The sequence below is a fragment of the Rhipicephalus sanguineus genome, chromosome 6 (genome assembly GCF_013339695.2).
Source record: "Rhipicephalus sanguineus isolate Rsan-2018 chromosome 6, BIME_Rsan_1.4, whole genome shotgun sequence".
Lineage (NCBI taxonomy): Eukaryota > Metazoa > Arthropoda > Arachnida > Ixodida > Ixodidae > Rhipicephalus > Rhipicephalus sanguineus.
The window spans coordinates 143,129,753-143,142,241 of record NC_051181.1 but is presented as its reverse complement, the minus strand read 5'-3'; the positions used below and the strand labels follow the sequence as shown (position 1 = coordinate 143,142,241).

The following is a 12,489-nucleotide window of genomic DNA, read 5'->3' as shown; positions in this document are numbered from 1 at the left end:
GAGGCACGCCGAAGTGGAGGCATCAGGAAATGTTCACCATCTGGGACTCTTTAAAGCGCACCTAAATCTGTCGCTCGGAAATCGCTCCGAAATCGTTCTTTTTCATTATTATTGAGCTGAAATAAAAAAATGCAGGAACGTTACTCCGGATACCGTCGTTTACTGCCCGTAATATCCTTCGCATTAGGAGCACAGCATTTTCACGACATGTGGTCTACACACAACAGATACGTACTACTCGTAATGTCAATCGGAAGTTATCAAGTCGTACCAAGAAATTCTTTTGACGGCAGTTGCTTCATTAACGACCCCATCTGCTATTGAGTTTCTCACTGCTCCTTTCGACATGACTTTGATAGCGACAGACCCGCCATGGTTAGGGTGCTCGACTGCTGATCCGAAGGTAGCGGGTGCGACTCCCGGTGGCAGCGGCCGCATTTCGATGGAGGCGAAATGTTGAAGGCCGGTGTACTTAGGTTTAGGTGCGCGTTAAAGAACATCAGACGGTCAAAATTTCCGAAGCACTCCACTACGGCGTCCCTCACAATCACATCGTGGTTTTGTGACAAAAAACCCCAACAATTATTGATAACGATAGCACGTGAGTGACGCGTACAATTTAAGCGAGCGCGTCGATCCCCGGTTCTTACGAAATCGACGCGCGAGGCGGGCGCACGTGTACTCTCAATTAATTTTGTGGAATGTCCGCCGCTGCTGCTATTCTACCTAGAGATTTCGAACAAAAGAGCAGCGCAAGCATCGGCCAACACTCGGGCATGTTCGAACATCGCCGTTTTTTTTAATACATAACTAATGAAACCAATAGAAAAGTAGGCCAATTAAATTATAGGGTACATTATTTCTTGTTTTTTTTTTACTGCAGTGCAATTATTTTGACCTAAACGCAAAAGAATTAAAGTGGACGAAAAAGCACCCTTACCGTCGGCAGGACTTGAAGCCACCGTGGGTTCGGATCCCACCAACGGAAAGCGTGGCTCTTTTTTTTTCGTTTATTTTAATTCCTTTCAACTGAACTCCTAATCATTGCACTAAAGCTGCAAACAAATCATGTCCCATATGTTTTTCTCGACCTAATTATCCGTTGGTTTCATAAGCTATGTCTAAAAAAAGAAACAAGCCCCTCGTACAGTTCCCTTTCTTTCGTACTCTTTTATACAGGTATAATAAGTTACTACGGCTCCCTAAGCGTGGAACGCGAACAGGCGAGATCAGAGCAGTGCTCAGGGTTATGTCGCTAAAATTAGCGCAGGTCATGCCTGATTAAACGGCACGTGTAAAAAATTATTATTTGTACGTTTAGAGCTACCATAATGAGAAAAGAGTCGGAACGGTCCATTCGTTACGACTAAAAACTCAATGACCGGACGTGTTTCACGTAAGTGAATGGGTGCTGTCACGATAATTGTTCGAAATCACCGGCGTTTACCTTGAGTGTTCGCAACAGGACAGCCATAACCTTCGTTAAGAGGCACCGACCCTGCCATATTTACACTTTGATTTGATTTGCTCAGGGGTATGTTAGACCTACAGCAGCTACGCGTCACAGGAGAAAAACAGTGAGATGGAAAGTGGCGTTGCATTTCATTGTATGCCATTGACGTACACAACGAGCGGCCTGGCTTTCCTGGTTCGGCAGCCGAGCGCATGAGGATAAATTCGTAACGTCTCCCAGACTGAGTTATTTGCGAAGACACTAATGGACAACTGACGCTTGGTCTACAGTGTGTACCATACTCCAAGAACGGCCGTATTTATGGCCGAAATGAGTTACCCCATTTAGTCGCATACTACAAACACTTGTTAGCACTGGCTAAAGTGGCTGGTGTTGGCTAAAATATGGCTAACGTCGACTGGCCTTGCCTAACGTTGTCTAAATGGTGGCTGATGTTAGCTATGACTGGCTATTGTTTGGTCAGTATCGCTAAACCATTACTAATATTAATATCATCATCATCGCCATCATCCTAACAACGCCCACAGCGTGGCAGTTTCTCCTGTTTCTCGAATTAAACCGGTACCGTGCTTGCTGATTCCACATTATCCCCGCAAACTTCTTAATCTCATCTGCCCACCTAAACTTCTGCTTTCACTTGGCGCACTTGCCTCCTCTTGGAATCCATTCTGTTACTCTTAATCACAAGCCTTACTTTAGTGTTGGCTAACCACTGGTTAACACATCGCTGTTTTCAACTAAAGGATCCTAAATGTTGGCTAAAGTTGGTTACCCGCGGTTACAACGGCAACACTGTCTTTGAAGACAGTGTTGAACATTCAGTCTCGCACCAACGACTTAGTTGTCTAGCAAGTGTTTTTCGTTTCGGCGCGTCGTGGTATCGCAGGCTTCCAGCGCATTTAGTGTCCGGATTTCCTCGTCCTGACTTTCGCCTTGTTTATTCGCTTTGGCTGCATCGGCGTAGGCATCTCGCCTCACCTGCAGAAGAATCTGACGCAAGCCGCGTGCTTGTTGTCGACGATAGAGCTCATTGTGCAAACAATTGCTGTCCCAATCTATATTTATCCTGTTTCTTAGAATATGTACTTGCAAGGATGGCCCTTCAAGGTCTGCCTACTGGAAATTGCATGTTGGCACATTGCCGGCTTTAGTATTGGCGTATTGTCACACGACAGAAACGGAGACGAGTCACCTGAATTCAGTTAAGGAATGGATTCTTTTTCTGCTACTGCTTTCTGAATTAAGTCAGCGCGTCACTGCTGAATCTACTTCAATGAAATAATATATCCCTCTTAAGCTAACGCACCTTAAACGAGAGTATGTCTCTGTGCTAATTAAATGATACGCATGTAATGCAACGGCGAACAGTTTCTAGGCGTTGCAAAGCTTTTTTCTACATCAACAGCAATGTGTGTTCCACTATGCCTCGTAATTAGGTAAAGGTATAGCCGCTTATTTCGAGTGACTTCTCTGCTTAAACATCTTACCTTATGAATAATGCTCTGTTATGAGTGTCGTGAAATCTCACTGAAACTTACTGTACTATGCATAAATCAGACAGACACTCACTCCTAAACCCACGTCATAAGAAAAGAAGACATGGTATGACGTAGTCTAGCCACATAACAATGCTTACACTACAACACCAACATAGCACTATAATAACATAATTAAAGTCATGGGGACACATAATATGTGTACGCACGTACACGTAACGCCAGTAGCATAACATTACGTCAACACGGTCGAGTGAAATCAAACACCATCTCGCACTCCCTATAGAGTGTACTACTCTAGTTAAAAATACTGTTAATTATTTTTTTATTATCTGTGTGTTCTGTTACCCGCACGCTGATCAACGTTTTCTAATAATCCGGAGAAAGGTATTTGCACCATGGTTCTACCTCCACGTATAGCAGCGAGGAAGGAACATTAGCGAGAGAGGAAAGGCAGATGTGTTAACCACTCTTGAAAAACCGGTACACTACCCTTGATATAAGAAAGGGATATTAGAATTTGAAAGTTAGAGGGGGAGCAGACAGACAGACAGACGCACGCACGCACGCACGCACGCACGCACACGCACACACACACACACGCACACACGCACACACACGCACACAGTCACGGTATTCATCCGCGATGACTTCACAGGAAGGCATCGTTCGTTGTTTACGCCACAAGTAGCTTTAGCACCGCCGTCTACCATCTGCCGCATCTGTTCGCGCGACTGCTTTGACGTCACGAAACGGTCGTGATCCCTCAAGCTTGGCACGCATGCCGCAAACGGTGTCGTCGTAGACACCGTATCTCCGCTCCCTGGAGGAAAATTGAGGCCGCGGTCTGCGATACGAGGCTCAAGATAGCAGTTGCCGCGCGTCACGTATCCCTGGCGCTTTTGGTTTTGAACGCGGTTATAAAATGCCCGAGTATATAGTGGCCTCCCCGACACGCATCTCTCGTTACATGGAGACTAAAGCTCCACGGAGCTTTCGTCGCACAACACGCGTGTGGCGGTCTCTTCAAGCGTTCCTGATAGCTCCTATTAATGAGGACAAGGACCGTATTCAATTATGGCTATTGCCGGTAAAATATTATCGCTCTGAGCTCGAAAGACAGAAATAAAATGACGAAGCGCAGGTCGGCATTTTACTGCCCTTAAAGAGACGCGCGCATTACACAGGGTGTATCGATCTGCAGAGTATAATTGCGCTCACCCGGCACCCACTTCCTAAAGCAAAAAAGTTTTGGTGGACCCCGGCATAAAACACTTTCGTGTTAAAAACCCTCCGCCATTTACCCTCCCCTCCTCCCCCTCGCCAAGGTGCAGACCGACACCACCCAAGCATTCCATTCGCGCATTATTTCTAATATGTGCGTCCTTCAGTTGAGCCGGCTTTTAATACCAACTCAAAAAGTAATGCGTCCATGTGTGTGTGTGTGCGGGGGGGGGGGGGGGGGGGGGTGAGAGGGAGAGAATAAATATCTTTATTTTGTCAGCGCACCTTCGGACGGGCGCCCCTATTACAGAATGTCAGGAAGTCAGCTCTTGTTTTCTGAAGAGAGATAAGAAGATATGCGATTGTTGACTTCTACGCGGAAACATCAATTTTTCTCCTTGAAGGCGGCCCATTGTTTGCTTCGAGCGGTTCTTCCGGCGATCGCGCGCAGCGTGATGCGTTGTTTTTCTTATGCGTATAATGCCAGACGAATGACGCATACGGACTACACAACGTAGTGTGCCTCATACGTTTCGCAGTGGAGGAAAGTTACGCCAGCGTTTCTCAAGCGGGAAACGCGATGTACGCAGCTTCGAGAATTCCCCGCCCTTCCGACTGATTGACGAATGACGTTACGAAACCGAGCAGGATACTGTGGGAAAGTTTTAAGATGCGTAATTCCTAGAAATATTTCTAGAGATGACTGTATAGCGCTAGTTGACCACGGCTGCTAGTTGGGTCAGCACGAGACGGATGAATAATGCATGGATTTGTCTTATGTTCGGCCTTCTGGATTCAGACGGCTCGGTAGTGATTGCACGTCAATCATTTTCAGAAGAGCGGTCGTATACACATATTCAAATGCACAGTAAGGGTCTACGGGTAGTGCGGAGTGAACGGGAGTGCTTAACCACGCCATCCCTTATAAACGAGTATGCAGCTTTGACGCTCTAATTACCACAGCTCAGGTGATTCATTTTGATTACTGCTGTTTTCTCTCTAGCAGTAATGTTCCATTCATGCCGATCATGTTGGGTCAGACGGATCTTCAGTAGCGCCTATTCCAGTACAACCAAGGGCAGCTGTAAATTCCTACCATAGCCTATGTGTACAAGACTTTATCTGGTCGCAAATCTTGTTACCCTTGAAACTCCTCGCTATCATCCCGTCCTCGAGACTTAGCAACGGTGCTTACCTTATGCAAGGACAAGAGAAAGTCTAACCTACGCTTCGGTCTCCACGTGGTGTATTCACAAGGTCACGGACGACGCGATACCACGAATCTATCGATACTAAGCTCAGTCATAACACTCGGCACCAGACAGCGTAAATATATAAAAAGCAACGTATAAGCTCGACAACGTCAATGTTGAATACTTAGGTTGTCCTTCGAAGCCGCATCTCGAAGTCGCTACATGATCTATGCGCTGGTAAAGCAGGGTCATCGAAGGCGAAACGCATTAGCCGCCCTTGAGGTGCGGCCGCCAATTAACTTTCAGGGAACCGTCACTTGGACTCGCGACGCTCTTTGTACAAGAAGATATACACAGCGCTCGGTGGTCTTAAACCATGCAGAAGAAAAAAAATATGCCGCATACGAAAGATGACCGAATCTATGTGGCGTTAAATTGCTCTTTGTCGCTCAAAGTGACAATATAGTGTGCACCAATTGTGTTCTAACGGCGAAGCGGAAAAGGCGAAGACGAAATGAAACAAAGACGACAGTGTGGTCGCAGAACCTTCATCGCGCGCATTTTAGTTACTTAACATATTCAAAATCGGTAACGTATATGTGGCACTTAAACGACAGCCATGTCGGTATAACAGCACTCAAGTTGTACCTCGATGGAGGGGACTGCTTCGATTATACCGGGTGTCCCAGCTATCTTTAGCCAAGGGTTAAAAAATACAATATTAGAGGCACGCGAGTAAAGTCAGATGCAAATTGCTGACAGTCGCCTTGCGCACTGCAGACAATTTTCTTGTTTTGTAATTAGTTAATTTGTTAATTAGGATTATTTAACTAAATTGCTAAATATTGACATTAGGCAAGAAATGTGACTCGAAAAATTCGAGAGTGTCTTCAGAAACCCCCATGGCATTGTTTGCGATAAAGGAAGTCTCGCGGATACCATTTTTTCCAAGCTGCAAGGAAAGCCCGCGAAATACAAAAAGAACCACGTGACTAACGCATTCGCGCGCAGCGAACATGCTGCTCTCAGCCGTGGTTTGAGCGAACGAAATCAGCTGCGGCCGCGACTCACCGGCTCCGTTGCAGCGGTAGGATGATAAGTTAACTGTGGTTTCTTGGCCCGCGCTCGCTACATCTTGCACCGTCCCGCCTGCCAACTGGCTGACGCGGGCCAAGAAACCACCGCAAGCTTATCGGCCTACCGCTGCAACGGAGCCGGCAAGTCGCGGCCGCAGCTGATTTCGTTCGCTCAAACCACGGCTGAGAGCAGCATGTTCGCTGCGTGCATATGCGCTAGTCACGTTTTTTTTTCTTTTTTTTTTCGCGGGCTTTCTTTGCAGCTTGGGAAAAAAGTCATAAGTGAGACTTTCTTTGTCGCAAATAATGCAATGGGGGTTTCTGAAGACGCTCTCAAACTCAAGTCGCATTTCTTGCCTAAAGTCAATATTTAGCAATTTAGTTAATCCTATTTTACAAATTAACAAATTACAAAACAAAAAATTACCTATAGTGCGCAAGGTCGCTGTCAGCAATTTGCAACTGATTTCACTCGCCTGCCTCTAAATGTCGTATTTTTTAACCCTTGGCTAAAGATATGTGGGAAGACGTGAGGCGTTCACTTTCCCGCATATTTTATTGCTGCTTGCTCTCCGATGGGCAACCACAGCCGCTGTCGTTCTTGCGGGCCTCTTCTCTCGCGCTAGGCTCGAACGTGCGGAGCAGCTGAGGCGCAACTTCGTCGTCTTCTCTCGCGCTGACGGCTCGCCATAGATAGCTGGGACACCCGGTATTAGGTTCATATTTAATATATTGAATGTGTTTAAGTTACGAAAAATGACATCAATGTAATAAAATAATTCCCGTGTTCTACTGCGCCTATGCCTCTCTCATTGAAATGCCTCGATCACCATATACGAGTTTCCCTCAGGGAAACTCGATACATTTCTTTTTATCTAAGCTTTCAAAATAGCCAGCTTTTACGTATTAAATTTCCCACGTTATCTCAGCTGCAGTGCAGCACGCAATGGCACTGCGTGTGACGGTTTTTCCAGTGAGCCTCGGCACTTTTATTTCTGGTTCTGCAGCTGAAGGAGACCTTGAAGGACGTGTGGCAAGAACAGTTCACCGACGCATACCTGATGCGATGGCTTCGAGGTGAGTTGTTTGAGGAATTTGTACGGTAGCACCTAGCTGTACAGGTTTGACGAGAAGAAATCGAATAAAAAGCGTAGTTGATGGAAACCCCAGGTTGTTGACTGCCGCCCACTGCAATGCCCAAGAGTTTTTAATGAGCAGCTTTGTTTCTCGCTAGCGCAACAAATGGTCAACGAACTAAAGAGTGTTAACGTGCGGCCAAACACTCGTACTGAGCCCACCTTCGTGTTTCTGTCGACGTCTGTTCTTCCTGCACTCAAGTTGGGTGCGAATTGCAAAGCTCGCTATACGTGTAACTTAGCAGCATGTGTACTTGTGCTCCTTTCTGTGACGAGCAGCCAATGCATCAACGAATAACTATCGTTTCTGTTTTTTTTTTTTTTTTTTATTAAGTGAATGTTTGTGAATAGAAGCGCGTTGGCCTTCTCGGGCGCGACCCGGCTAGTATAGTACCTCCTACATCTATTTGGTACCAGCCAGATATCGTGAAGGCCTTTTAAGTGCGCTAAAGAATACGGACAAAGAAGAGCGAAGATGACGCCACATTCAAGTACCCGCACCACCCGCCACGGTGGCCTAGTGGTCAATGTACTCGACTACTGACCCGAAGGTCGCGTTATCGAATCCCGGCCGCGGTGGCCGCATTTTCGGTGGAGGCGAAAATGCTTGAGGCCCGTGTACTTAGATTTAGGTGCACTTTAAAGAACCCCAGGTGGTCGAAATTTCCGGATCGCTCAACTACGGCGTCTCTCATAATCATATCGGGGTTTTGGGACGTTAAACCCCAGCAGTTATTGTATTAGTTCCCGCACCAATCGATGATGTCATAGATTCTGACGGCGTCTACTAGAGTCAATGTAGTTTCTAATCGGTAAAAATGAAGCACACAGTCTTCTGAGGGAGCCAGAGGCCTAGCATATCAAGTTTGAGTAAATTTCACTGAGCCAATGTATCCAAAATACGAAGAAACACTTTGAAATCCGTGACGTCACCATCGGAGATTCCGGTGGGAAATTTAAAAGTGACTTTTCTTCACATTCATTTTCTCATCTCTTAATAAACCTATGGCGATAAAATTAACCACACTAGAGTTTCCAGGATGTCATTTTTCATTCTAAATTGACTTATTGTTTCGCTTTAGTGTCCCTTTAACTGCAAAGGCCACCTGTTAAGGCCTCGATGCAAAGCGCTTATCCCGTCACGTCAGTTCGGTACAAAATACGGCGTCTGGCTCGCACTTTCTTTCGGAAGTAAGGCTCCCAGTGTACTGACAAAGATTCTAGCTGTAACCAGTGTAGAAAGTTATGTCTATCTGTACAGCCACTACCTTGCATGCGTCTTGACCTTGTCACGTGTGCTTATCACTTCCAGCCCGAGACCTCGACGTGGACAAGGCCGGTGACCTTCTGCGCAAAGTGAGTGGGAACGAAAGAAGCGGAAGCACGGGTCGATTCTTCGCAATCTCTTCCGTCTCGTCCGCGGCCAACCTCGCGTGCTCGCATTTTTCGCGAAGGTCGTGTATTTACCGTACGGTGTGTTCTAGAGACTCTATTCTACTTCTTTTCTCTTTTTTAATTTAATCATTTTAATTTAAGTGTGAGTGGTGCAACGCGTACGTTTATCTTCAGGGTTGACTGCTCGTGAGGGATAAAAGATAACGAGAAATGAAATCGAAACTAAAGATACTGTCGCGCTATTCAAGGCAAAGCAGTTCAACTGAATGTCATTATTTCTTTTCACACAATGAGAAATATGCAACACATGTCTGAACCCATAGTCGACGGCTAGTAGGGTGTCTATGTGCAAGTAATTTGCGCTAGTGCAAGTAAATACATATGTCATACACATTTTAAGGTAGACCGGCGCAGTTGAACGTGCATTATGATTATATATTGAACACTGAGTCAGCAAATATTTTAGCCATAAGTGAAGGAACAAAAAACAACACACGTGTGAGTAAAATCGATTAACAAAAGGTATTGCAGGGAGACATTTTAAAATAATAATTATACAAGCATTAGTTTTGATATACTAATTTTCATGCTGTATAAAAGAAAAGCCCCAATGCAAAGATGTTTCAAACAATCTGAAGGCATTTTTGCCTTGCAAGATCGAACGCGACGAAAATATATAAGCGGCAGCACGTGCGCCTTGATTTCGGGCACTGAACTGCAACAGCCGACGTCTTAACAGCTGAGACTCACGCGTAAGTGATGACCTAAATCATTGCTCAAAAAGCGCTATTTTCTTTCGGCAGAACCTGCGATGGAGGGAGGAGAACAAAATCGACACCTTGGTCGAGCGGTACGAGTGCCATCCAGTGAGTGACGCTTTGATGATTCATCCATTTGCTATGCGAAATCATCGCACATTGAAGGGAGCTGAAGCCTACGTTTCGACAAAAGGAGTTTCTTAGAGCGAGTCCACGTGCCGAAACGTCGGTTTCAGCGACATTCACTGTACGGCGACCGCTCATCACTTCGAGCTTTAATTTCCTCTTCAACTCTGTCTTGTTCATATTCCATTTCCCGTGTAGCTTGTTGGGGCGGTGCCTTCGGCCCTGCTCCCAGTCGTAACGAGCGGTCAGCGTTTCCAAAGAAGATTGCATCGGAGTAGGGGGCGTAGCCAGAATTTCTTTTTTCGGGGGGTGTTGAATCATCCTTTATGTATGTTCGTACATGCGTCCGTATGTGTGCGTGTATATATACATACGCAAAACTGAAAGATTTCGGGGTGCCTGAACCCTCTCCCCCGAACCCCGACTACGTCAGCGCTTGGGGTGATGCGCTCGCAAGGCCCGGATGGAGTTAGTATGACCTGGAAATAATGTTATCGTTGGTTGTAATTATGAGGATTATGATGACGATGATGGTGGTGGTGGTGATGGCGGCAAAATGAGTTCGGACACACTTACACGCCCGCATTGCACAAGCAGGAAGCTTTTCGTATATCTTCTTTACAAAAGAAAAAGAAAATACTGATTTAAAATTTTACACATTAAATAAGATAGTCACATTATGTCTGTGTTAACGCATTTCATATCATTTCAATTACTACTAAAACTATCTATGACTTCCTCGTGCTATAGCGCAGGCGGCACCGTGTGAACACGCGACTCACGTTCTCCGCTTCTTCGCAGATCATCAAGCAGTACTTTCCTGGCGGAATCTTCAACCATGACCGGGAAGGCAGTCCAATCTACATTATTCCAATAGGCAGCGGCGACTTCAAAGGTGAGGCAACTTGATATACAGTCTAATGAAAACTCACATTTGCAGCTCCTCAACTTTACTGCCTTGCTTATTCATTGAAGGTGAGAAAACTTTGTCGAAAGCCGTAATACAGGTGACGTGAAAACTTCTAATTTTTTGCTGCTTTAAGGAATTCTTAAGCTTTCGCTGTGCAGTCATTACCATGAATGAAAGGTTTGGGTCCGAAGCTTTATCTCTCGTAAATGTATTTGTAATTGGCCAGCCACGTTTGTAACGATTGGCCGAAATTTGCCCTAGGCACGTGGCATAAGAACGATTTTCGTGAACGGGGGCCCATATTTGCAAACAATTCATTCCCCGTGGTCCGGAACTCTTCGCACCAAATTTGCTTCTGCTCCATACTTTCGTGTACTTTCATCCAAACGTAACTTACGCAGTCCACTTAACATTATCTCAACTATCATCTATTTCAGTGTTATAGCTACGACTTTTTCGTATGGTTTTAGTACTGAATCGATAATGACCAGCGAAAACAGCAATGAACTTATATAAAGCAGCAGTATTCCCGGTCGCCCGTGTCACGTTCCTAGTGCGTCGCTGTGCTCCTCCTATCTTTTTGCCACAAATATTTCTCGCTGTACAATCATCTGTCCCTACTGCCACAGAGCGTGACATTGCGCGTCACTCACAACTTCAGGCGCAGCCCTCACTTTTCTGACACGGCGCTTCCGTCATGCTTGTACTCTGCGCAAGACCTCAGTCTTCAGTAAAGTGCACGAGGCCCCAATTACGGCGGAGCGGGGCTTTCGTGCACCGCAGCTGTTCGGTCTCATGGCGAAATAGTGCACGATTTCGCTTCATACCATAGAGGCTGTCTTCTATAAAAACTGAAGGTGAATAAGCAGCTTTAAACACAACGTATGCCAACCTGCCCAGCTGTCTACACTGTTGTTTTATGTAGACACTCGGACGTTAAAAGTTGACGGGATTGAAAACCCGCGGGAACGGTGAATTGACTCCGTAAATCCCGGCTATGTGCTTTTGGAAAGAGAATAAACATCCTCAAGTTTGAAGCCTGCGGTAGTCTGCGCAATTTTCAGTGATTCATGAAATGAGAACCTTCGCTAAGTAACTATATAACGCTGAAGAAGAAGTAGAATAAGAAAAAGAAGGAGAATAAGAAGATGATGATTCATTATTAGAATAAGGCTTGCCCATAGCCGACTGAGGATAATGTGTTTGGAAAGGCGAGAGAATTTAAAAGATTTGACAGATAACACAAACATCGCATTGAGTTGGATACCTCGTCTTCCATCGTTTGCGACTGTTTGCAAGGGAACCAAATATAGACTGAATGAAGACGATGTTGATGCCATAACAGTGTATAGACAACAGCTAGCCAACACTAGCAATATTATTCATAAGTTAGACAAGATTATCCCATTCTAGCTAATGTTATCCAGTACTGGCAGCATGCGAGTGAGGAAATTTGCTAAGGAAGGCCTCGAGGTCTACCCCAGACAAGTTCAATTCGGTCAGGGATTGGATTCGACACCGTGAAAATCACGTCTCGTTATAGAAAGCGGACGGGAGAAGCCTACGAATACAGTCAGTGAACAAATTTCATTGTGGTCCAAAGGAACTACTCCGTCGAATAGTTGCGGGCCACGCCCACGTTGGGGTCGGGAGACCATGGTCCTTCGCCCGTTGGCGGACCCTTTGGACAGACATTAGTTG

General features: G+C 45.6%; 2 protein-coding genes across 2 annotated transcripts in view; one reads left to right on the top strand and one right to left on the bottom strand.

The window, feature by feature from the left end:
• The window catches only part of LOC119396602 (SEC14-like protein 4), a 46,558-nt gene that overhangs the window by 3,062 nt on the left and 31,007 nt on the right, over positions 1-12,489 (top strand). Inside the window, exons 2-5 of the mRNA XM_037663883.2 lie at positions 7,471-7,540; positions 8,912-8,955; positions 9,798-9,860; positions 10,680-10,773. Coding sequence (XP_037519811.1) covers positions 7,471-7,540; positions 8,912-8,955; positions 9,798-9,860; positions 10,680-10,773 — 271 coding nt within the window. The remainder of the gene's footprint in view (positions 1-7,470; positions 7,541-8,911; positions 8,956-9,797; positions 9,861-10,679; positions 10,774-12,489) is intronic.
• The window catches only part of LOC119396603 (SEC14-like protein 2), an 80,004-nt gene that overhangs the window by 40,282 nt on the left and 27,233 nt on the right, over positions 1-12,489 (bottom strand). The gene's annotated exons all lie outside the window — the stretch shown is intronic.